This window comes from Chiroxiphia lanceolata, chromosome 2 (assembly GCF_009829145.1).
Source record: "Chiroxiphia lanceolata isolate bChiLan1 chromosome 2, bChiLan1.pri, whole genome shotgun sequence".
In the NCBI taxonomy this organism is placed as follows: domain Eukaryota; kingdom Metazoa; phylum Chordata; class Aves; order Passeriformes; family Pipridae; genus Chiroxiphia; species Chiroxiphia lanceolata.
Genome location: NC_045638.1, coordinates 96,648,697 through 96,674,083, shown reverse-complemented (window position 1 = coordinate 96,674,083; position 25,387 = coordinate 96,648,697). Strand labels below are relative to the sequence as shown.

The 25,387-nt window shown below is 43.1% G+C and overlaps 1 protein-coding gene across 1 annotated transcript in view; it reads left to right on the top strand.

Annotated features, from left to right (window-relative positions):
* The first annotated feature begins 6,944 nt into the window (after positions 1-6,944).
* GAP43 (growth associated protein 43) overlaps positions 6,945-25,387 on the top strand; it is a 59,223-nt gene continuing 40,780 nt past the window's right edge. The window contains exon 1 of the mRNA XM_032679614.1: positions 6,945-7,261. Within this exon, the coding sequence (XP_032535505.1) occupies positions 7,232-7,261 (30 nt within the window). The 5' untranslated portion in view covers positions 6,945-7,231. The remainder of the gene's footprint in view (positions 7,262-25,387) is intronic.

The window sequence follows — 25,387 nt, the reverse complement described above, 5'->3', positions numbered from 1 at the left end:
GAAGTAACTGCTAAACCTCCAGAAAAACACAGTCCGGAAATACAGCTCTGTATCCTGTAGAGCTGAGCTAAAATAGGGCCTTCTGCTGTAATGCAGTTTCCATGCACGGGACAGAAGATTTGGATTCCTGCCTGCAGCCCTGGACTCTTAATAAAATTCCATCTGTGTTTCCTGCCCTCTGGGGTGAATTCCTTTGGCTAACAGTGAAGTCTTGGAAAAGAAATAATAATATGATAATAGGGCACTATTAAGAAGTTTGGGCATGGAGTGGCTCTGACAACGTAGAACCCTTGTAATGCACACACACAAAACACAGCTCTGATGCTGCTGGATGACAGTCTATCCAAATCTTAACTATGAATTTCCATTCTCCAATATTGATTGTTTTATGGACCAAATGGAGCAATTTTTAGCATTTAGGAGTGTTGCAGTCCCAAATGCAATTCATATAGGTTTGATCCTGGATTGGATCAAAATCACTATAGGTCTATCTCCCACTTCTAGCAGATTTCTAATTAAAGGAAATGAAAAAAATTTTGGCCATGGTGAGACTGAAGTGCAGACCCATTATCTGTCAAAGCCCTGTGCTCTGCATTTTGGAGTGGGGAGCTCTTCTACTTTAATCACATACAATGAGTTGTGTGTTAAAAATCTCACTGCAAGAGAACAACCTCTGCATATGTTACATCTGCCTGACAGACTGCAGGATATGGACTTTTCTCTTTCCTCTCAGGGGGTATCTTGTGGCAAATCTAAATGAAGCCATGGCAAGGAAAGTGGGTTATTTGAACTTCAAAGGCAAGTGGATGTTTACAGTTCCTGCCCATATAATTCAGGTAGGTCTTTGCTGTTCTAACTCCCCGACTACAGCTCTGGGTAAGTGAAAAGGTCCTGTCAGCTTACTCCATCACTTATCACTTCTCCAATACAAGTACTTCCTACGTCCTTTAATTGTCTGTGTGGTTTGTGGAGTTTGCTGCTGTGGTCCTGATTAGTGCATGGCCTGGTCACCATGTGTCTGTGAGTGAAGTATGGCTATGGTTAGAAATTTTTAATGTCCTTTCCTGAAAGGCTAAAGTCTAGGACAGATTTGGCCTCTTGGATGCTCTTCACCCCTGGTAACTTCACCCCACAGCTGACAATGAAGTGCCAAGTAAGAGCATAGGAAGGTCTTTAGCTTTTTTTGCTCTCATCCATTTCCTTTCTGGGTCCAGGGTACTCCATGTACCTTCCCATATGCAGCCTGGTTTAGCTCAACTCAGTTGCTTTATTGGAGAGAAGAAAGAGTCTGATCAGCTGAGGGGACAGGACAGGAAGAGGATGAACCTATCCCTGCCCACCCACCTTTCCAGTGCTGGAGCAGCCACATCATCATCCTCACTCTGGAATGAATGAGGAGCATTGTGGGCAGGTGCAGAGCAGGGCCAGGTGGTCCAAAGAAAGATCAGAAAATTGTGACTCACACAGTAATACTGTCATGTCATCATATTGGTATCACTGGGCAGCTCCCATGTTCAGCACTGCAGTGTCGGGAATGGCAATATATCACTGAAGAAGCTAAGGAGGGGAGTAAAACAGCATTGAAGAGGGACTTCCCTTCTCCAATCATGTGTGTAGTTAGTGGGTAATGTTTTTCTGCATCCCAGTCCCATCACATCCCGCAGCATGGAACAGCATAGACATCCCCATGTGTCACTGTAAGGTGAAAGCCTAGATGCTGACAGCAACTTGTCATGGCACTGCAGGACTTGCAATAAAGAATGGAGCCATGCTGAGAAGCAGGGTGAATTGGCCCACACTGAGCTCCTGGTTGACCCTGATTCTCATTCAAAACTTCCTTTGCTAAGCCTGTGCTACAGCAGAAGGGACTGCTTTGTATATCCAACAGCACATATTGAATGGTCCCTGGAGAATAAAAAAGGGGCTTCCTGGGTCATCCTCTCTAATATTTGGGTTGGCTTGTAAAGTATCACATTTTCCCATGGCAGACTATAACTACACTGAGGATAATAGCTGGTAGGTTGACTCCTTTCTGTGATGACATTATTTTTTTTGACAGACAAGCAGATCCGATTTCATTTTATTGAAGAGTTACAGTCTTCAGCACTAAGCTGTGCCAGGATTTAACTGTTATGTTGGCATTTTTGATGATTCTGAAGCTCAACAATAATGAACATTGACCTGGGGGTTGTACAGACCATTCTTTGTGCATGCTAAAATTCTGTCTCCCATGTAGATATTCCAGTTTGTATATGCCACACAATTTACAGAAAACACACTTTTGCTAAGGATGGTGAAAACAGGGAAATTATTGAGGCCATTTCTTATTATGTTTGCTATTGTAAAGTCAGGTGTCTTCAGTGCTGTGAGCCCAGCTGTGCAGGCATAGGAAGAAAAATGGAAATCACAGGGAATAAATACAGAGCACCTGTGCATATCTCTTTGACTAGCATGATGGCAACAGGTGCTAATGTCACGTGTGCTCAGTATTGTGCAGGATGAGCAACCGAGCAGTCATTAAAGACACGGAATGAATTAGAGCATTCCTGGACTGGAACTTCCTGAAGCCTTTGCTGCAAGAGTAAGTGGCATTGTGGCTCTTGAAAATCGTGCGTTTAAAACCTCTTATTTCAGTCTGTGGCATACGGACAGTCTTAGGTCAAAATAAACTAGGCTCTTCTTTTCTATTATTAATAATTCAGGATTAACTGAAATCCAAGGTAAATTGTCATAAGTGATCCTTATACTGAAAAATGGATACTCCTCCCAGAAGATTCATGACTATGCCTAAATCATTTATAAAAGAAGTTTATTTGTAGTGTTGCACTGCACTGTTTTGTGTCATTAAGACATAGATAACTGAAAGTGAGGCCAAATGATACCAGAGTCACAAAGCTACTGAGGAGACTGAAAATGCTAGTTGTCCAACAGTGGGATTTTCAGGAATGTCTATTAAAATGAGGATACCAAAAAATCTTTATAAAATTGGCTTTTTTCCTTTTCAGCATGAAAGCTGGCTAACAAAAGGCAAGGCTACCACTATATGTGGAAGATATGAATAGAGAGAAAACCCAGTCTATCTCCCAATGAAAGCAAGTCGCTCACTTCAGAGCTGTTTTTACTGAAGCTTTAAATATCCCTAGTAACGGGACTTTCACAGTACTTCTCTCAGAGACGCCTCTTCAGTTTAGCATGCTTACCATTGGGACAGCTCTTATAGACAAACTATACTCTTCTTCTTGGTCCTATTTAGCTTTTTCTGGCCAGGGAATCAACCTGATTACAGTCCCAGGAGCAGGTTGAAACTATGTGGTTTTTCAAACCAAAACTGCATCTGAGCTGTTGCTATTGAACCTAAATTAGTAGCTGGGCTGAAGATGCTTTTTCTTTCAACTTGTAAGGACCTTGAGCTGCTGGGGTAACCTCGCAGCAGAACTGAACAGGCTTAAAAAGCACTGGTTTATGTCTCTCACTTCACCCACCCCATGTTGTAACAACCACTAATACGTCTTATTACTTTGAAATTATGTGGACCTTTTAAATCAAAGACATGGCTTTGAATTAAAGGAGTCGTCTTAAAAATTACTTTATACAAAACATACCCTCCTTCACAGTGAAGCAATGTGCAGCCTACACCAAACAGTGGGCTACATATCACTCCAAATTATTTCCTTCATGAGGCATATAGCTTTTGAAAATATCACAATTCTTCACCTCCTTAGCTGTCATTCAATCAGTTCTCACAGATGAAGCTTTTAAAATCTGTGGTCATTGTTCACCCCCTCCTTCCAGCCCCCTTCACTAGTTAGTCCCCCATTCATGTTATTCTTTGGAACTGCTCTTGCTTTTAGTTGTGTAGATTCAAAAGCCAAGGTCAAAGGGGCCTTTCAGGGCATGTCTACACTGCATGATGCAGTGTTATCCTGAAACTCTGAAGGAGTGCTGAATGGCAGTGCAGTGGAGAGACAAAAGTGTCATTTGGATGAAAGCATCCCATCTTGACTTGGTGACTTAAAGACATGGAGATTCACCTGCTCTTCATCCCCTGAATTTTGCTTCAGATTTTCATAAATTCCCTGGATGGAGTTTGTGCCTTTAATTTCTTCCATTCTCTTTGGCCTTTTCGTTGCTATGGACTTGTCCTTTTTTTGTTCCATGTTACAAGATAATTTACCTTACAGGTTGAAGTGAAAACAGCCAAAATGGCAGGGCAAGGGATGCTGGGATATGATTTTCAGAAACATATAATTTGCTGAAAAATTTAAAGTTCAACTTTATATACTTAAAGGGTCCTGATTTGAAAGACGGGGATGTTAGGAACTCACATGCCCTGAAAATTCGGGTTTTGGCTTATGGCTCTTCTGCATAAGAAGATTAATTCAGAGGAAACGCAGATGTGACTCTAGAGTGGACTGGCCAGTCATCACTATCAGTCTATATGTATGGGGAACCTATCAAGGGCTTGATTATGTGCCAAAAGTGGTTTGCAATAAGCTAGAGCATACAGTGCTCGTAGGGCTGGGCATGAAGAGAGGTGGCTCTGCCTTTGGCACTGACTTAAGGTGATGAGCAACTGCCCTGAGTGAGCACAGGAAGGTGGCTTGATTCTCACTTACTGCACAAGCGCAGCTCTTCTGCTCTTCTGCTGCCAGCCTGCTCCCCCTCTGGGTGGGTGTCTGGGAAAGATGGGGGATGGGAAGGCTTTCCTCGGCAAGGCTCCCTACCACGGGGAAGTTCCCTAAAAAGGCCTTGTCAGTGGGAAGAAAATAAGCTTTGAAAACACTTCTGAAGAGTGATTTGTCTGACCTAGTTTAGACTCCTGCTTTAGGATGATCGGAATTACACCCTGAAAGTTCTTCATTGTCACCAAAGGAAGACCAGGGTGAAGCTCTCAGATGCATGGTTGACCAGAGGAGTCACATCTCCCAAGGGAATGGGGAACAGCCCTGTGGGTTAGCAGGTGCCCACAAGCTCATGTCACACTATTTCTTCATCCTGGACACAAGTCCCCAGCAACTCCTGGGGCCAGGGCAGAGGCTCCTGAGTCCCACAGACATAATTCAAAATGCCATTGCACTGCTCCTCAGTGCCTTGGCATGGTGTTGCCAGCAGTGACATATGTTACAGAGATCCCTTCCTTAAATTTGATGTCCACTGCTTTCTACTGCTCCACTTCTTACCTAACTTCTTTTATGATTTTATAGTTTGCCTTCTTTTTCTCTGCATGCATTTTCTGAAACTGAATCTGATTTTCGTTACTTAATCCTTTGGTCTACTTCTGTGTCAGCTGGTGCTTGCAACTCTTCCCAGTTATGTATCTTCTCTGAATGTCATTACCATATAATTATTTTCCTTTTCTAACCTGTAAAACCAGGTCTAACACTGATACCTTCTTGACCCCAAAAGGCACTTCCCTTAAACTACATACAGATGAAGGTAGCTAGCCAGATTTTCTTTGAAATGCTGTTTGCTTTTCTTAAAATAAATGGTGTGCTGGGAACTGCAATGATATCATAGCAACTGAATATGATTATGTGGGAGTCTGTACTGAGGGGTATTCCAGAAAGTATATCTATATATGTATGTGTTTATTTGTATAAAAGTGCACGTGTGCATGAATATTTGGGTTAATAATGTATTTAGATGCAATTAAGGAGCAAAGACCTTAAAAATAACCTAAGACAATTTTTTTTGTTTCTTTTACAGGCAGTTTTACAATAAAAATAAATTAGAAGTAACTCCATGGTGTGGCAGAGAAGTTGATGTAGTGACATTAGTGCTAAAAAAGAGAACAGCATCTGACTGTGCCTCCCAGACTCAGTAAATGAAATAAGTTAAATTTGAATTTTGATAGATGAAATCCTAAAAATCCATCAGTCTTTTTATATTTTTAACCTGCTCAACATTGTTATACTTTGGTTTAACTGTTGTCTGGAATGTTTTTTCACGGCGACAGATGTCTCTGTCCAGCTCACGTGTATTCCGAGAAAACACGGTGTTATAACTTTCAGGACGTGTGCCTGGGGAGTGCGTGTGCGCATTAATGTTCGCTCAGGCTCATGCATCGCCATGATCTTCTATGCATGCAAACCCATACACTTCTCTTCCCACACGTGCAGGGGGGGTGGCTGTGTGTGTGAACGCGCACATCTTCCTCGGAATAGTTTACAGCAATTTGCAGTCAGATCAATAGACGTAGAAATTACTTCGACACTGAAATTAATTGAGATCTACACAGAAGGGAAGGGATGATTTCTATAGGTTTGGAAGCTGTTCTGTAAAAAAAAAAAAAAGAAAAAAAAAGTATTGCTGGAGTATAATTTTTCTGTGCCTGTGGAACGTTGGTGGGATGGACTGAAGGAACAAGGGGGAAAAGTTGTCCTGTTCGGTGCTGCAGGACATCCCCACACAGGGTTTATGCCTGTGTATAGGAAGAAGGCAGCACGTGCATATATATTTTCCAGTGTGCTGGGGAGAGGGATTTTTAACAGCCATTTTAACATATTTTCCAATTCCCATTTAGCTCGCAGCTCCCACCTACGGTACGTCACCTGTGCATGGCATATACTGCCTGCCATGGCAATACCCCCCTTCCCTATTCTCCCCTCTGTTCCCACCCCACCCCACCCCACGCTTTCTTCATGCATAAATCCCACTCCTGGCCGTGGCTGGGGGCTTTGGCTGCTCCGGTGGGAGTAGGGTTGGGGGCTCCCCACCCGCCCGGTCCCCCTCCTCACCCGGTGCCTCCCAGACACACCCCAGCCCTCCCGCAGCCCGCAGTGTCCCCTCTCCCCTGTCGCCTCTGTACAGTGGGAAAGTCGTTGGGTAATTGGGTCCAGATTGAAGATTTTAATTATTCATGAGGCTGGCAAGGGACTTGGGGGGGGGGGGGGGGGGCTGCCGGAGTGGGGGTGGGGTGGGGAGGTGACGAGTCAGGGAGAGCTGGTGAACAATTCTGGGAAGGGTAGGGAGGGAGGCAGGGAGAGGCAGCGTGTGCATGTGTGATGAGCAATAGCTGTGGACCTTACAGTTGCTGCTAACTGCCCTGGTGTGTGTGTGTGCGCGTGTGCTCGTGTGCGTGTATGTGTGTGTGAGCGAGAGAGAGAGGGAGAGAGAGAGGGAGGGAGGGAGGGAGGGAGCGGAGAGGGTGGGGGGGAGAGATAAGAGAGAGAAGAGGAAAAGGAGAGAGGAGAAGGAAGGAAGAAGAAGGAAGGAAGGGGACAATACGATCATGCTGTGCTGTATGAGAAGAACAAAACAGGTAGAGCTGAAGATTTTTATATTTCCTTCTGTTAAGAAATCTCCCAGGCTGTTGGGTGTCCGTGGGGTGCGTGTCTGCCTGAGTGTGTGAGGGGCTGGGGTAGCGGCTGGGGAAGGGGGGAGGAAATTTCAGCTGCTTTCAGCAGACGTCTCTTTTGCAATTCTTTAGCATCTTGCGACTGAAGGTTCTTTTCACACCCTGCAACGTGACTGTTTTGCCTTTCCGGGGCTGGTGATGTGGGGAAGGGGGGTGGCCTACATCCACATTTGGGGAGCTACCAGAATCTCCCCTCTATTCTTCTTATTATTTTTTAATAGGGGGCAGTTATATTGCCTAGGATTTTCTGTCTGTGGTTCTGAGGGTGTGGATTGGGGGGTGGGGGTGCGGCTGGCAGGAAACGTGATGAGATCTGGCTCTACCTTGGAGATAAAGGAAGCAATTCTTCATCTTATGCCAAAAAAGAACGGATGCCCAGCGAGCCTTGATCCCTGGTCAGAATGCTCTCTATTGCTCCTGGCTCTGATGAATGGGAGATGCTTTATGTGCCTATGCCGTGAGGTGGCTCGGAGGACAGGTGTATTCATTTTTTTTTGTTATAACAATCTGAGCAAGAATTAACCTGAAGGAGTTTGTGGTGGCTTTTTTGGGTTTGTTTGTTTGTTTTTTTAAGCCTATGCTATAGTGAAAAATCCAATTAATTAATAACAAAAGCATTAGCCTGAGGAGTGGGAGACTCACCCTTTTTGCAATACCCTTCATAGTACAACCAGTTAGACAACTGTGCACCAGCTGGTAAAGAGACAGAGGACCACGCCTCTGTTAGCTCCGAACTCGGGTGGGATAAGAAAAGCTCGCAGTGTGAACCTGTTGGAAACCAGTTCCTTTTCTTTACCGGTACCGCCCGGCTTTTGCTATAAAGGAATTGGGATGATGAGAAGGTTTGGGTGGTGGCTAGTTTTCAGTGTCAACATATTTATGTGCAAAATGATAATGAAATTGGAAAAAAAAAAAGCTACTTAGATAATTTTCCTCTCGTCCTTTCCCTTTTTATTTTGTGTGAAAGCCAAAACCTGCTCCTGATTAAGAGAGCCTACTTTAGCTGAACCTCTTGGACTTTCTCGGGAGGATGCTGGATTTATGCAGTTGGAACTTTGAGTCAGGAACTGGCCCTAGATATCTTTGTAAGGTGTTTTTGAAACTTCCACAAATTACAGATTTGTAGATAGAGACAAGGAGCTTTGGTCCTTGTTCTGAGGACAAAACTCGGTCTTAGGCACAGCACCCTACTGGTTACTTTCCTTAAATATGCATACATTTCTATGTGTTTTACAATGTAGCACTGCAGTATTCTGGAGCAATAGCCTAATATGCTGATGTGAGTAACTACAGTTACTGTGGAACAGAGCAGTGTTGAAAAAAAATTCAGGTTGAAGTATATTTCTGAATGGAGATGGAGAAGGAGAAAATTTGTAAAATAACGGGGAGGGGCAAGTGGTTGGGATAGAAAGAGACCCTGCGTCACCCTGTATTTTTCCTCATGCAGGTTTTTCAAATGCTTTGCAATTAATGATATGCTCACTAAAATCTGGAGGGAGGTAGCGAAGGCTTGGGGGGGAACACGCAGCCAGCCAGCCAGCAGAGCACGTTCTGCTGGCAAATATGGGATGAAAAGAGCGGAGGAGGAGAAGGAAGGGAGACAGGGAGGCAAAGTGACAGAGCAGTGGGCAGAGGTGCGCAGCAAATTTTAAAATAAAGTCGGTAGCTCTGGGATTCTTTGGAGTCAGAAAAGAGCTATGGGGGGAGAGGGATAATTTTGCCCATACCATCACAGATTGGGCTGAATTATGTTCCGATGTGTCTGTTCTTTATATCTGTGTGGGTTTGCCCCTGTCGTTTTGTATTCAGTCACATTTAGAAATGCATGGCATGCAGGTATCTTGATCACACACAGTCCTCTCTTCCCACTCCGTACATTAATCCACCGCATGGTACACACCCCTCTGCGCGTGCATGTGCAGCACAATCTCTACTCTCCGACCGCCTGCATCTGTACTACACATACACTCACAGGCACACCGTGCACTCGCACATGCTTTCTGGATCCTTATGCAGCCATACAACCTGAATGTGCCTGCCTGTGCATATTCAGTGGATATTCCTGGGCTCAGAGCCCAGTTGCTGCTCCTGTACCTGAATACACACCACAATTGCCAAACTGGCAATATAGCAGTTCGCCCAGGAAAGCTGATGATACACCAGAGGAAGCTTTAATTTGGAGAAGAAAAAGACCTTGGTTTTCAGCTTGTGCTCTTCCTCTGTCCCCACCCAGACCTTTCACAGAGAAAAAGATATGGAATGGGTTCTTCAGCAGAGGGAGGAGTTTCCTTCCCAAAATAAAGACAGCTCTCCTCAAATTATTTTCCAGGGGAAGCCCCTGCTGTCCCGCCTTTCTGGCAGCTAAAGAGCAAAATGTTGAAATTACAGGCTTGGGCGTGGAAGAAATCTCTTCACATTTGTGTCTAGGTGTGCCTGTGTGTGTCTGTCCTCCCACCCCTCAGAGACAAATATGTTCACACACTCATACCTTGCAGATATTCTTTCTTGTGGGTGCGATGCCAGTGTGAAGAGCGAAGTATCTGACTGACTGTGCCCACCCATGAGAGATGTAGATAGCTCAGTGTTGTCATTTCTGCCTACAGTTGACTGCAGCTTTGAATGTGAGCCCACAAAATATTCAGCTGAAAGGTAGCACAACCGAGAGCAATATCTGAAAAGCTGAACTTAACCTTTACTGCCAGCAAGAGATGCAGGCAGTAACATGCAGAGCTGGGTAGTGAGATAGGTGGCTAGAAATGCAAGTGTTGCATGCACCACATACTAGAACAGATGGACGGTATGGGGGTATGTGCTCAGTATTGGATTGCATGAGTGATTAAACAATAACCCGCAAGCAGGTTTCCCACTTGTGGGTGAGATGAGTCTCATTCATCACCAGCCATATACGACGGCTTCCCTCCCATTCGGTCCCTCTCCTCCTCACCCCAGCGCTGGAGAGCCAGCGGCTGCAAAGGTTTAGACCTGCCACACCCATCAAATCAAAGGAGAGAGAGGGGGAAAAAAGGCAGTCTGCATTTCTTTCCCCTTCCACACGAGCGGCATGAATAAACAGGGCTGTACCTCTAAAAATGCGGTTTAATACAATTGGAGAAGGCAAAAGCATTAGGGAACTGTTCTAGCAATTACAGCCAGGCGGTGAGGTGTCTTATCATTCCAGGAACTGCAGAGGTGTATGAGAAAGAGGAAATGGAGAAAAAGAGAGCGAGGAAGATGCATGCAGAGTTAAGCTTTCTTGCCTCAGGATGTTAAAATGTCTCAGGTCTCATTTAGGATAACTTAATTATGCCACGCAATACAGATGCTTCAAAACTTGCAAGGCGTGGTCTTACCTTTAAACACCAACATGGGGAGAGGGAAAGGGGTATTTTAAAGGAAAGGTGTCCATCCATGCCCCTCCTCCCTCCACTTGCCAGCGTGGTGTAAACCACCACAGACCAGTGATTTCAGGGCAGAGGCACTTCATCTGCACCTGGGGAGAGCCTAGTCACTGCCCCTGCATTTCTGAGAGACACTGAGTGGTTTCTGTGCTTCTTCCAGTAAACAATTGCTGCATGGAAGTTTAATTACTCTAAGTCTCTACTATTTCTCTTCCTGGGGCAATACCTCTGGGATTTCTACCGAGAAGGGTGTCTCCAGAGAAACACCCCTCCCATCACCCTGCCCTCCTCCACTGCCTTTGCTGACTATTAGAGTCATTGATTTCTCCTAGATAGTGTAATGTAACTGTTCTTAATGGCACAGGCAAGCCCTCTCCTAGGGAACTAATTGCAGGCAGATTTTCCAGGGGGAGAGGGACAGTGGTAATGCTTAGTGGGAAAGAAACCTGTCTGTTGATCCAAATTGTCTATCACCACTTGCTCCCAAAAGAAAGTCCCAGCAAAACCAGTCAGGCAGTACCCACTAGTGTGCAGAGGTATCCCTTCTGAGAGGGCTGAACTGAATCTTCTGTCTGGATGTGCCAGGCTGGGTACACATGTGCAGCCCAAGGAACTGGCATGTATTGTCTGAGGACTTTTCCTGGGCCAATGCATAGCCTGTCAGAGCTGGTTCTGCCTCAGGATATGAAAATGAGCTGTAGCTCCAGATGCTGTCCATGCCACACTGAGAGGGTGGGCACCACTTGGGGATGAGTGATGTGAGGGATTCCTCCTATAGTCATGTTGCTTTGACTGACTAGAAGGAGAAAGTGCAAAGAATTTTCACCTGAAGTCCACTCTCATTTCAGGCTTTGACTGACTAGAAGGAGAAAGTGCAAAGAATTTTCACCTGAAGTCCACTCTCATTTCAGGCTAGCTGTCATGGATTCTGCAATGACATCCCAGGATCTAGTAGCCACTCTGCGCAGACATTATATTTCCCTCTCTCCATTTCTTAGAGAGCGGGAATTCCCCACTGCTGGCAGCTGCCAAGTTGCAAGACCTTCTTGTGCTAGTGGGAAGATGAACTGGGCCCATTGCATGGTTGCAGCTGTTGGTGCATCACTGGCTACTGTTTGCTCAGTCCATGCACTGCTGGCCCACACATCCTTCCTTCTGCACAACTCTCCTGTTGTCCCCTCTTCCTGTGCATGACTTGTGTCTCTTCTGTTGCCTTAGGCTTCCTCCCTATGCAGGGAGGGCTTTATCTGGATTTTAGAATGAACAATAGCTCTGATGACAGTATCAGGCTAAAGACACCTGAGAATGAGAAATCTTTTGATGGTAGCTCTGTCTTGATGCCTTTTGGAAGTCACTGTGTGATTCACCTGTTTGCTGTAAGTCTGAACGAGTCTCAGGGATAGATTTGGCAGCAATCTGTACCTGTCTGCGACTAAGTTCTGAGGTCTCAGTGTTCAGCTGTAAGGAAACAACCCCACACAGAGGAGTGTCAGGCTGGCAAGAAGAGGCTGGTCATCCAGAAAGGCATGGTGGAAGGTACACATACATTGTTGGTAGAAATACCAGAGTATCTTGCCGTGGGAGTACCAGAGCAGGTATCCAGATGAAATACCTTTAACATCTGAAGTCCAAAATCAAAGTCTGGAATCCATCCACATTCATTTAATCTATAATTCCAAGATCCTCCTGAGCACACCAGGAGGTGACATGTAACCTCAGAGCTCTGATGGCCTCATGTGGAGAAGGTGTTTATATTTCCTTAGGACTCTCTCTATCGCCTGCTGAGTGTGTGTGTAAAACTCGATGGCTTTTCATGGTTGCGAGCACCAGAGGCCGGTATACAGGAATTGGTTTAGGGAGAGCTGGTTTCTCTTCCTAGCAGTGCCATTAACCTGCTTTCTAGCTTGATCTAAGCATAGATTCTCTGACTGTAATGGCCGTCTCTGCAAGAGGCTTCTTTAATTTGGAAACTAAATAATTAGTGGGTGAGAAAAAAGAAAGGATTCAGAAGCCTTCAGGTGAGAGGTGTTTTAGACAGGCAAATCACTGCTTTATCCATCCTCAGTCTCTCCTGCAGTGCTGGGATGTTTATTAGCCCCTTGAGTTCCTTTAACACAAACCATTGATTTTTTTCCCAGACCCAGGCTTTATTACTATGGACCAGAGCCTGAGAGTAGGGCTTTAACTTCATTCTCTGCCTGCTATTCACCAGTGTACTAGCTCCTCCCCCACCACCATAATGATCCAACCTTTAATATGTGCATGGGGTGGAGGACTAATGTAACAAAACTAGTGATTTGGTTTTAATATAACAAAAGGAATTTGTATGTTTGGAGTTACACTGATCCTGCTGTCTCCACTGTTATTCATTCTGTCTCCTCTCCCCATCTGTTCTATTCCTTGCCTTCCCCCTGCTCCCTTGACCATGCAATCCTCCTGCTGCTCTTGCTCTCCTCCAACTGGGTACCAGCCCTCCATTACACTGTGCTTCTTGGGGACTCCTGCTGGCAGCATCAGCCACTGCCACCAGGGTCTTATTGCCTTCATCCCTCCTGGCTTTGGCATCAGAAGGGAAGCTGGGTTCATCCTTTGTGCTTCCAGTCGCTTTTGCAGATTTCCCAGTTCTTCTCCACTTGGGCAGCAACTGCAGCTGCTACAAATGAGCACTCATAGAAAGTGGTGCGTCTTCACCTGTCACCTTGCTGTTAGCATAGGTAAAAGGTTGCCCAGCTGCTGGGGAGGGGTATGGCTGCAATAGGAGCAGTGCATGCAATACAAACTACTATCACTATTCCTGTTTTCTTGATGGTTCATACTTCTTCCGGGCTTGTCTCTTGGCTACTAATGCCACTGCTGGGTGGCAGGCTGTGCTCCAGTTGTCTTGTTGGCCCAAGACAGGATGTCCTGAACCTGCCTTCCTTGCACCAGGATCAGTTGATTTTGATGTCTCAAAAGGGAAGCCAGGATGTACTTATATCGTTTTAAATTATGACCAATAAATGTCAGTCCCGTTCATTACTCATCTTATATCTGAAGTTTCTTGAATTAATTCCAGCCATAATGACAGTATATCTCTATTTATAGAAAGCTGGAACATCTCACAATATTTAAGCACCCTCTCTGGAGAATAAACCTTTCTGTAAGCGATGGTAATTTGTAAGCTAAAAAGCTCCAAAAGAACCACTCACTTGGTTTGATTAACCCTAAAATTTAGGGGTGCCATGGAGTGTGTTTACATCTGAACCTAGCTCTGAAGCTAGTTTTATTCCACTCTTCTCATAATTTCCTAGGAGTGATACTGTGCTCTCAGGAACTTCAGGGTTTTTTTTATGAATTAGGATGATTTCTAATAATTGGTGATGTCCAGAATAATTTACTGTTTCGATTACTCTTACAATTGTTAGGACTATTATCAATTTGCATTCAGTTCATCAGACTATTGAATGGCGTCTAATCCATTTATTTTATTAATAGCATCCAATGACCTTATAAATCTGCAATGTTAAGTACTCAAGGGTGTGTAGGTTGGGCAGCATGTTACTATGCTTTGCTCTTTTGCACCTGATGCCAGTCATTTATATTAATTCAAATTGAAACTAGCAGGACGTAAACCACAATGATTTTGAATTGACCATTGTTCTTCTTGTATCATTCCGTCTTCTGTTTGCCCACAGCTTTAGGAGTAAGGCATTCTGTGGTGGATTTATAAATAATCTAACAAAAAAATCATCTAGGTTTGGAAGGGAAGACATAAAGAAACAAGTGACAGTTGCTGATTTGCTGACAGTAAAATCTGCAGCCATTTAGTTCCATATAAGAGTGAAATCCACTGCTGGAAATCACCTGCTGAGCAAATGCAGGGAGGGCATCACCTGCTTGGTGTGCCTGAGAAGCATAATGCAGCTAGGAGGCAGTACTGCAAAGATGGGGAACTGAGACAAAGGGGCTTTTAGAAGCTGGGCCAAAAGTCTACCCTCAGCAAGGAGACTTCATTGTGTTCCTTAGAATTGGGGGCACCTTTCTAATGGTCAAGATTTTAATTCTTAACTTGTTATGTTGGAGTAGTAAGACTGGCAGCTTGCAGCAACCTGGATTGCACAGGCTGAGATGATTCTGTCAGAATGGAGACTTTGCCTGACCAAAGATGAAAAACAGTTGTTTTAACCCTTCCTGCTCTTTGCATTTTCCATGGAAGACATAGAAGAATTTCAAGCCCTATATAGAGTTTTGAGGACTGACAACTGCAACAGAAAATTGATGTTTAGTGTTGGCTGTTAAAACTGCAGTCAAAAGCATGATATGGATGCAACCAGTCCCACCTAAAGCACAGCACTGGCAAATGCTCTTTCCCTTGTATCCTAAATTCCAGTGAGAATATCAGCTAGAAGAGATTAAATCCTAAGGAAATGAAAAATGGACTAAGGAAAAAAATCTCCCCCCAAAATAACTTCAGTTCTTCTTCCATGAAGAACTGAAGCTGATTGAAATCTCCATGAAGCATCAGAATTTGGATAACTTCCAGAGGATAGTTAGCAAAGTTAATATATGAAACAGTACCTGAAGCTCCCTCTTATATGGTGAAACTAGATATGCAGCAAAAAGAACCATCCATTAGGATACCAGTGTATCTGTACTGGTAGACTCTGTAGAACACAAAAGAATTGACAGATTTGTGAAAAATTATCCCTAGTGGCTCATAGGAACTTTTAGTAAATCTTCCTTCCTTATGTACTTTGTTTTTTTCCTTTGAGGGGGATGATTCCACTATTCAGGAAGAGATACCATAAGATAACGTCTTATCTTATGGAATTTCATTACTTTTTAATCAGTGTGTGACTGTCAAGAGGAGTCTGAAACATATCACAGTGTTTTACCATTGTTCTGAACTGAGAAATAAGTGATTGTTGTAAGTTGAACTACCTTCTTAGAGGTGTCCATCATAAGCTGTAGGACTTTAGAGCTTCCTTCATTTCTGACTGTAGAGGTGCCTAAAGGCCCAAGATAATTACACTTACAACTGTAAAGCCCCCATAACATTAAAAGGCTGCTTACTGGCATGCCTAGATGGTCCTTAATTTTATAAACCATAATCAGCTCAATACACGGACAAATGAAATATTAACTGAGCCAGAGCAAGAGAGTGAAAGAATATCATCCTGACTCTCTACCTTAGTGTTTATGATACTCATGGAGACAAGGGAAGAGCTTTGGTCGAAGCTTAACATCATGCATTGTCAATAAGGCCAAAGCATTTTATGCCCATTTTCCATATCTCCAGTAACATGATCAGCTGCAAGTTGATGGCTATAACAGTTATTGGAGCCACAAAGGAAGAAGATCAGGATCTATGAAAAAGGCACAACAAGTCAGGATGTACTGATGTAAGATGGTTCTTTCAAATCATCCTAGCTTATTTACAAAGCTGATGGAAGCGATCTCTGAACCATGAGCTTTGAGTGCTTTGAAGACACATGAGGGCTGGATGAGGTGTCAGAAAGCTGAAAATGAGCAGAAGATAAGCAATTTGAGTTCATTCCTGGAGAAAAAATGGTGGAAATAATCAAATAAAGGAGATTATTAGAAGCCAGCACAGATCTGTCAAAAATAGATCATGTCAAACTAATTTAGCTTTCTTCTATAACAAGCCTTGTGGATACAGAGGAAGTAGTTGTCATACCTTGTCATTTGTAAGGATTTTGACATTATCTCACAGGCTTTTATCATAAATGAAGCAAAGAAACATTACAGCAGGGATGCAGAACTGGTGTAGGTAATCCTACTCAATGAGCGATTCTCACTGATTTCCTGTTGAAACGGAAGACTCTATTGAGCAGGTTGCCACAAGCTTGAGCTGTGGCCTGTTAGTGCTTCACATTTTCATTAAATACATTGCACTTTATATTATAATTTTATCCTTGATGACTGTCTAGAGGAAGTGTTTTATAAAATCTGCAGATGGCATAAGCCAGGTATGGGATGGTGGAAATTGCTGTAATTCAAGACAAGCTTGCTAAACCAGAGACCTGGTTTGAACAGCATCAGAGTGAATGTAAAGTGCTCTCTATGGAAATGATTATTAAATGGCAGCCAGCTGTCTGTGGGATACCACAAGTCAGCTAGGCTGTTCCTTCAGGAGGGGAGACAGGGTCTCTAGAGGACCAAAAGTTCAGTGGTAGTCTAGAACAGCATTCTATTGCCAGGAAGGGAAACACCATCTTACCAGGTTGTGCAAATGGGAGTACAGACTGTAAGACACATCTAATAAGCCTTCAGCTTTGATGTGCACATTTAAAACTCAGCTAAAATGTCCTGCCTTAGTCTCTTACTGCACTCTGAGAAAGTGTGGTCCAGTGAGAGAGTGTGCAGACTGGGGTAGTGACAATTGCTTGAGGTCAAGGGAAAGACGCTTTATGAGGAAAGACTGAAATAATTAGGGCTGTTTAACCTAAAAGGAATAAGGCTGAGAGAGGTTCAGATGCTAGTCTGAAGAGTGCAAGAAAATAGGGATAATCTCTTCTTGCTTTTCATGATGCATAAAACTAGGAGTAGTGGTCTTTAATGGTATGTCGGAGTGACTCAGACTAGACTTTAGGATGAATCCAAAAAAACTGTGATGCACTTGAATATATTGAGAAAACTATGGCAGCTCCAATCACTGAAAGGCTGTATGAGGCACCTCTGGACCAGAGGATGGACTAAATGGTCCCTTGTGCTCTTTCAACGCTATTTCATATGATTAGTATCAAATAGTCACTGAAGCAGTAACTGGACCCAACCTGTCTTCTTGCAGAAGAGTGCTTAACCAGTAGGCTAAAAGCAATGTTTACTTTTGTGTGCTCCATCTCTGGCCTCATGCTTATTTAATTCTTCCATGGAAAAAACCTAAGAGCTTAAGCAGGAATAGATGGGAACAGCTTGCTCTAAACAGTCTTTCGTAGAAGGAAGGTAAGACTTGAGATTTTTTCAGGTACAGTAGAGAATTGAATCAACATCTCCTGTAATTTAGGGGAGCTAGTCTGTCCATTGAGATACTGAATAAATACCTATCTACTGCATGTTGTCAGAGAGGAACTATAGTTGTCTCTTTCAGGGCAGGGATTCAGGACGTGGAATCCAAACTAAAAGATATGCCCCCTATAATTGGAGCAAGATGCCTAAACCCAGACAGTTTAGATGCCAGTCTGTCTTCAGCATTTGTTTTAGGCAGGTTCAAAATGCATTTACTTGGTGTGTTATGGTACTGAGCTGCCTAGTTTTACCCATATTTTCTATTCAGTCTATGTTTCCTGTAAAGTCTGTGGTTTCTGCAAGACATCTCACCTTCTTCCTAGTCTTAGCTTTAATGTCCATCTTCTGAACCCAGACATCTGCTGAACTCCACACTGAGGCTCCCTTTTCATCATCTTCATGAGAGAATTATTACAAGGGATTTATCAGTTGGTGGCTTCTTCTACTTGCCTGACATTAATTGTCTTAAAGCATTTGCGTGGCAGTCACTCAGAAATTCCCAACCGGAGTGCTGTAGTCCTACTAGCAGTCACCTTCAGTGCTTAATCCCCTCTGCTGCCATTATGATGTGTCCTACCAGTTGCTGGGAATACAGAATAAAACATACTGAGATATAATATTCACCTTCACTGGATTTATGCCCATGCTGCAGAAGAGCTATTGCTGCATGAGAATATAGAAGAACTAAAGCTGATCTGTGGTATCTTCCATTATCACGTGCTGAGCCCACACAACACTCAGGAAGATATCCTTTGGTTATTCCCAAGCCTTTTTGAAACACAAGAGGGGGAACAAGACACCCTGCCTATATTCAGGATTACCCAACTTCTGGGAGATAAGTTGTGGAAGTCAAAGGCAGTCTTTTCAACTACATCAAATTTTGCTGAGCTTTTCCCTGTTTGGACAAGAATTTTCTTAGTAGGGGTCTTCTTCAAATAGACACTGTGGTTTTTTAATTTGTTATTTGTCTGTATCTGTTGAGATTAGAGCAATAAAGCTTTGAAAGCACAAAGGGTTTTGCAACCATTCAGTAGGCAACAGTTGTGCCTTTATAAGACAAAAAAGGAGAATGTTATAATTTCAAATGATGAAATTTCCTATTTCCTTCCTTTTTAGTTTACATTTTTAAAATAGATTGAACACCTTTGTTAAGCATACATTTAGTTTTCAAAGTCAAACACTTAGAATAGAGAGAATTAATTAAAAGGGTTGCCTGTCCATCTTTAATTTCTCTTCTCTCGTGAATAGACATAAAAATGTGATTCTTAATTATAAGATCAAATACTGTTGGGTTTTTGGTTTTGTTTTGTTTTTTTTTTTAGCAGGATCCCAGTCTCATTCAGTTCACAGAATGGAATATACTTAGGGACTGAATGAGGTTTTGCCATAAACGAAGCTGTTTTCTATAGGTCTCCTGTTTCATTTACTGCCAGGGTTACATATTGAATTGGTCAGGGGGCTGTTCAAAAACAGAAGAATGGTCTCATATTTTGGTAATTGAATACTGCCCTGAAGAATTAGGCTTTTTCCTGCCTTTTGTCACAAGTGATATGAAAAGGCCATATAAATTAGGTTTTCCATAGGTGGCCACTAATTGGTGTGTTCTCATTTCCTGGGTTCTCAGTTTGAACCACCTGAGGTTTGACTTGCAGAAGTGCAGAGCCAGTATTGTATGAGGGTCTGCTGTCAGCACATACAGACCTGGGGAAACACTAACCCAAGGCATCACAAATTAGGGACCAAAATTAGTGGGTGCTCTGGCCAATTTGACCTTAGCCTCTTTGTGTCTGATTTTAGTGTCTGTAAAATAGAGATACCAACCCCGCCTACCTCCCTGGAAGAACATCCATTAAGGCTTATGAAGCACTGAGATATTACGGCAAAATAGCTCCACTGAAAAAGACCACGAGGAAATCAGTATTCTGCATTCAGTGATGGGTTTGAAGGATGTGTGGCAAATAAGGCTCTTTGCTATGCTTGAAATTAGGATAATAGGAAAATACTGAATCGTTACCCACTCAGTGAGCTCTGTCTGTCCTTTGTAATAGCTGGGGTGGGGGAGACTTTCAAGAAAAAAAAGTTAGGACAAAGACTATTAAAAGGCACATGCTCCAGGAAGTCAAAGTGATGTTTCAGAGATAGTCTCCATTTTACGTTTTCTGCTTTCACCTTTAACGTATGCCCAGAAAGATGCTTGTAAGACAGTCTTTTTATGTAATACATGAGTCACACTACTTTTTACTTGTGCCTGTGCATGATGGGTTGCAAAATAATTGGGAAAAAATGGGCCAAATGTGTTATCACTGAAACTAGTACTACACTTTTCACTGGTGTAGGAAGATGTCAGCTTGAATCCTTAACAAATCAAGCGTGGAATACTCTTGCTATTACTTCACTTGAATGTGAGGAAACTGAGACACAGAAGAAAGTGGAATAATCTGCTGAAGTAATTCTTCCTGTTTTCTCTATATAAAACCAATCGCTTTTAAACTAGTATTCATATGCCTTGCATGAATTAATCTAGAAATAACATAAAAAGAATGGGTTTGTTCCTCTCTTCTTTCCCTCCCTTCTCCTTACCTGGAAGAAATAGTTTGAAAAGCTTGAATAGTTTGAAAGCATTTGTTTGCTTTATTTGCCAGTTGTTTTATATTTGTGTCTGTGGGGTGGGACATGTATCTGCCTGTAGGACTCCATGGGAGGATCTCCTAAGGAAGAGCTGACATGGAAATTTGAGAAAGCGAGTGGGTCTATGGTGTCACAGGCACTGTATCCTGAGCCTGTGCTGTTCTCATGAAGTTCAGATTTTTGGTTGCTGCCCTGGAGGATCTTCTGGTGGGGAGGTTGTGCTCGCAACAGATCTGTCTGGGTCGTAAGCTCCACACCAGGATGGGCTTAAAAAATAGATCAGGGCCTTCAAACCCGGCTTAACAGGGAGCCTGAGAGGAGGCAAGAACCTTGGTGGTACAGTGTCATACACTTTTATTGATGAGAGCCTGCCTGGGGTTTCTCCATAGTCTGAATATGCTGTTGCTTTTGTGGAGGCTACGAATATCTATATTTCCTCTCTTAGATCTCTGATGTGTAAGATGGGACACAATTTTCTGGCCCGGCACAGATCAGGAATTTTTCCTGCTGTGGCTACATATGCTGGCTGCTGATGAAATGATATGTTGCCTCTTAAGCCTGTGTGTCCATGAATTATCTCCAGAAGGAAGTTTACCTCTCCCAAGGGTGCACAAAACAGCCTGACTTGCTCAAGGGAGGGTTTTTCATAGCAGAGACTAAAATGGAAGTACAAAAATCCCAGTACAGAAATTCATATGTCTGGGGAAAAAATAAAAAGCAGTTCTCTGGCCCTCTGTAAGCATGGAAGAAGAGTTGTGCCTGTGTCTGTTGTCCTGAGACGTGCCAGGATGGCATGACCATGACACTGTAAACACACCAAATCTAGCCACTAGTTATGGTTTGAAGCCTATACCCCATAAGCATATTCTGTCTCCTATTTTGAGGACCTTCTGCTGAGATTGCCCTCTGTGGCAGCTTAAGAGACCTTATTCTTGCTCCTCTGGAGTTAAACCTCTGGCTGACTGGACTGAATCAGAATTGATAGTCAAGGCAGAGTGAGCCAAAGATATATATCATGGAGGTGGTACAGGTGGCCAAAAGAGAAGGTCCTGTTGGCAGGTGTGGAGGAAGGACACTATCCCTCCGCCAGTTAAGAATGGAAGTGGAGAGGCTGTCAGTGCAGGCAAGAAAGAGACCTTGTTGCCAAGTGAATGTGTGGTTGTCTCTGTGGGCCAAACCTGATGCATGTTTGCCAAGAAGCAGTGGAAATGTAGGTCTTGTGTTAGCATTTGTGAGATGGTGGATATTTTATAGTCCCCACTACTGACAAATCAGATGGGGTTTCAGCCTAACCCTGCGGCCATCCTTGCTTCTGGCTTGGCCACAGAAGAAGTATACACTGCCACAGCATAGAAGTGAGCAGGGAGGCAGAAAAGGTACTGGACTAGGTCAGGAGATAGTTTTGTTGGAAGTGTCTGTGATCGTGGCTTCAGTGGCTTCTTCTCCCTATAAGAAGAAGAAGCACTGACCACAGCAGATAATGCTGCAACTTGTAAGCATCCACTCCAGAACTGAAGGGGCCTTCCCAGGCTAAGGTCAGCCTTCCCATCTCACGAAGGGCAGTGAGTGGGCACACTGGCAGGGGCTTGCTTACTTCTTTCTCTTCCGTGGTTCTGACCTATCCCTGCAGAGGGGAAAATGTGCTCCTCATTGAGCTGTCTCCTTATATCCATTCAGTTCCATCTTTCACATATGGTTCATGCCTCTCAGCTTCACACAGTATGGTACGATTGGTGCTGATATCCCCAACCTGTAATTTTTCAATGTCTCTCTTGGTTACTTGCCTCTAAGCTCTTCTGCTGTCTGGTGCAGCAGACAACAGAGTATGCTGAGTACCTCTGAGAGGTACCATACAGGGCGATTCTGCTGTTTGGAAATCCATTTCCAAAAACTGAGCAGCACAAAAATGCCTGGAGAAGCTAATCGGAATTGGAGATAGACATAGTTTGTAAAAAACACAAGTTTCAAGTACTTTGGTGTAAACAGGAGGTCAGTTTGCTGCCAGTGGCAGTGAAATAGTGCTCAATTACACAGAGTACAGGAAGGAGCTGAACAGGATTTCTGCCATTACTTTGCTCTACTTTTATCAACACCCTGTGCCTCTGCCCTGCAGCACCTCTGCTGTTCCAGCTCTGATGTTCTCGGGTAGCCATGGAGTTGCTGAAAACTAGGCAAGGGTATAACTGATCTTTTGAGCAAAGTAATTCTCTGTTCAGGAGCTTTTTTGTACATATTAAATGATTAAATCTTTGGGGGCCTATTCCCTGATGCAGCAGTTGTGCACTCATTAAATTGCCAGATAAGACACATTTTCTATTAATTTATTTTTTGCTAAGAAAAAGGTTTCATTTTCTACTGATAATCCTGCCTCACCTAAATCAAGGATGGCCAACTTGGGGCTTTTAAGCCAGAGGCAGATACTGAGTGACTGAAATATGACTCCCACAATGGAATCACAGAATCATTTACGTTGCAAAAGACCACCAAGATCATCAAGACCAACCTTTGACCAACCACCACCTTGTCAACTAAACCACAGCACTAAGTGCCGTGTCCAGTCATTTCTTGAACACCTCCATGGATGGTGACTCCACCACCTCTCCGGATAGCCCATTCCCATGCATGACAAACCCTTCTGTGAAGAAATTCCTCCTCATGTCAAACCTGAACCTTCCCTGGTGCAGCTTGAGGCTATGGAGATACGTTGTATTGCTTCCAGCACGCTGCTGATGTTAGGACTGCTTTTTTATCAGTATCTCCATGTGGGAGGAAACTCTCAGGGGCTTCTGAGGCCAACAGCTTCCTCCAATCTCTGAGACTCAGCTGGACACCTGGTCTTACCCCACCCCACACTGGATGGGCACCCCGGGTTTGCTGTTTTCTGCCTGGGAGTTGCTTGTTGAAAAATCCCTCATCTCACCTGAGGTGCTAAGTAGGGGGTTTGACATCTCCTGGACACTGGAAGTTGTTTTATTTGTTTTCTTTTTTCTTTTTCTTTTTCTTTTGTAAGATGCATGTGAAGCCAAGAGGTTTGAGCTCCTGTGATTTAGTTAATTACATTTTAGAAAGTGAAATCTGGTAAAAGTTGAATTATCCCACATTACTAAGAGTGAAAATAGATTTAGGCTTCAGCTGCAACATGAGCTTATATATGTGTGATAAAGACTATGGAGATACTCTGTTAGAAGAAAGTTATTAAGAATGCTAAATCAAGTATAAAGAGAATTAGCCAACACTGGGAATGTAGTTGCCCATGCAACCTCAGTTTTGTCTCCTTCTGTGAATGCATTTCAATACACTTCTAATAACAGTAATACATCTTATTTTTCTACTCACATTCCTACTCACATTCAGGTCACAGAATACACAGTGCTCACTTAATGAGCAGTTATTCAATATTTTTTTTCTCATAATAAGTCAGCGTGTGACCCCACAACTCTACTTAATAGTATTGAAACTCTGCTCTGGAATCAGAAATACTAATTTTCTCTTGGGCTGTCTTGTGATTCTGAACACATCCCTAATATTACTTAGTAAATCTTTGCAACACCCATATGAGACAACTGAGTATTTTCACTCTGTTTTTGCAGACGGACAGCTGAGGCACAAAGAGTTTGGTCAGCAGGGATCCCTAGTTTTATGTCCTGAATTTCAGAAACAGAGGACCTGACTTTTATAAGTAGGTTGTTGTTCTTTTTCAATTGCACATATCTGAAGACATCTCCCATTGCTGTCAGCTGCAGCTCTGAGTGCTCAGCACTGCTCCAAATCAGACTCAAGGTGTCTGAAGTCAGATACTCAGAGATGCAGAACTTGTCACTAGGAATCAACGCACGAAAAGTACGGGCAGAATAACAGAGGAATTCAGCAGCAAAGGTGGGGCAGTGCTGTAGGGCAGCCATCTGTCGGCTGCCCTAACCCTGAGATCCTCTGTTCTCTTTTGCCAAATCTCTGCCTCCTGCATTTTAACTTTCCAACTTCCGACTGCAAAAACTAGGACCAAGATTTTAGTGTAATCTCTTTATACCCCTGAGTTTCCTAAGCTTCAAATATCCAGATTTCCTACTAATGCTTTAAGTCTTCTGTAAGCTACTTTGTTTTACTTTGCAATCTTGCAACAGATATTTACGAGCCTTGTTCCAAACACTGGCAGGGTGGTATTAGGAAATTTACAGAACTGTCCTAAGAAGTAAGATTTATATAGGCAGTAGCCTAGCAGGATTTTCAGAGAGCCTTGGTGCCTAATTCACACTGGTTTCAACAGGATTAAGGCAAGTAGGCATTTGTCAAGATCCCACCATTCATTCCTTAAAACCCGGCCCTTTAATTCTTCTTTCAATCAACCTTATATAGAACCACTAGAGCTAAAGCATAGGAATGTACACTAAAATGTTAATAATTCATAGTAAAGTTCTGTGAGAGTGCAATCTGTAAAGCAGGCATCTTGGGGGAATGTGTTATATTTTCTTCAGGCTTCAAAATAATTGCTTCTACAACCAAAGCAAAATGCATGTGGAAACTTTTTTCTCTGCTTTGCACTGGGATCAAAATTTTAGTTACCTGAAAGCCTCAATAGATGCAATTCTACATGAGTACTCCCAGATAATACTACGGATCATGCAGATCTCAAAACCTTAGTGTCCTCTTTGAGGGAGTACAGAAAGTGTTTGTGCATTCGTAACTCAGTCTTCCTGGAAGGGATAAAATTAATCTTGTTGAATTTAATCTGTTTGAAAACATTCTCTATCTAGGGTTCATTTCTGATTTAATTTCAGTAGGGTTTAGTGAATTCATTATGCAAACTCACTTCAGGCAGTGAATTTCTCGCAAATTACTCACTTACTCCACTATGTTTATATATATATGTGTGTGTGAATGCTTGTGACATGCAGTTTGTGACAGTTGTACAGTATGATTTCTTCTCTCTGACTGAGAAGGAAGCAAAAGAAAGAATTAGTAAAAAAATAAAAAGAAATAAACCATCATGCTCCTGGGA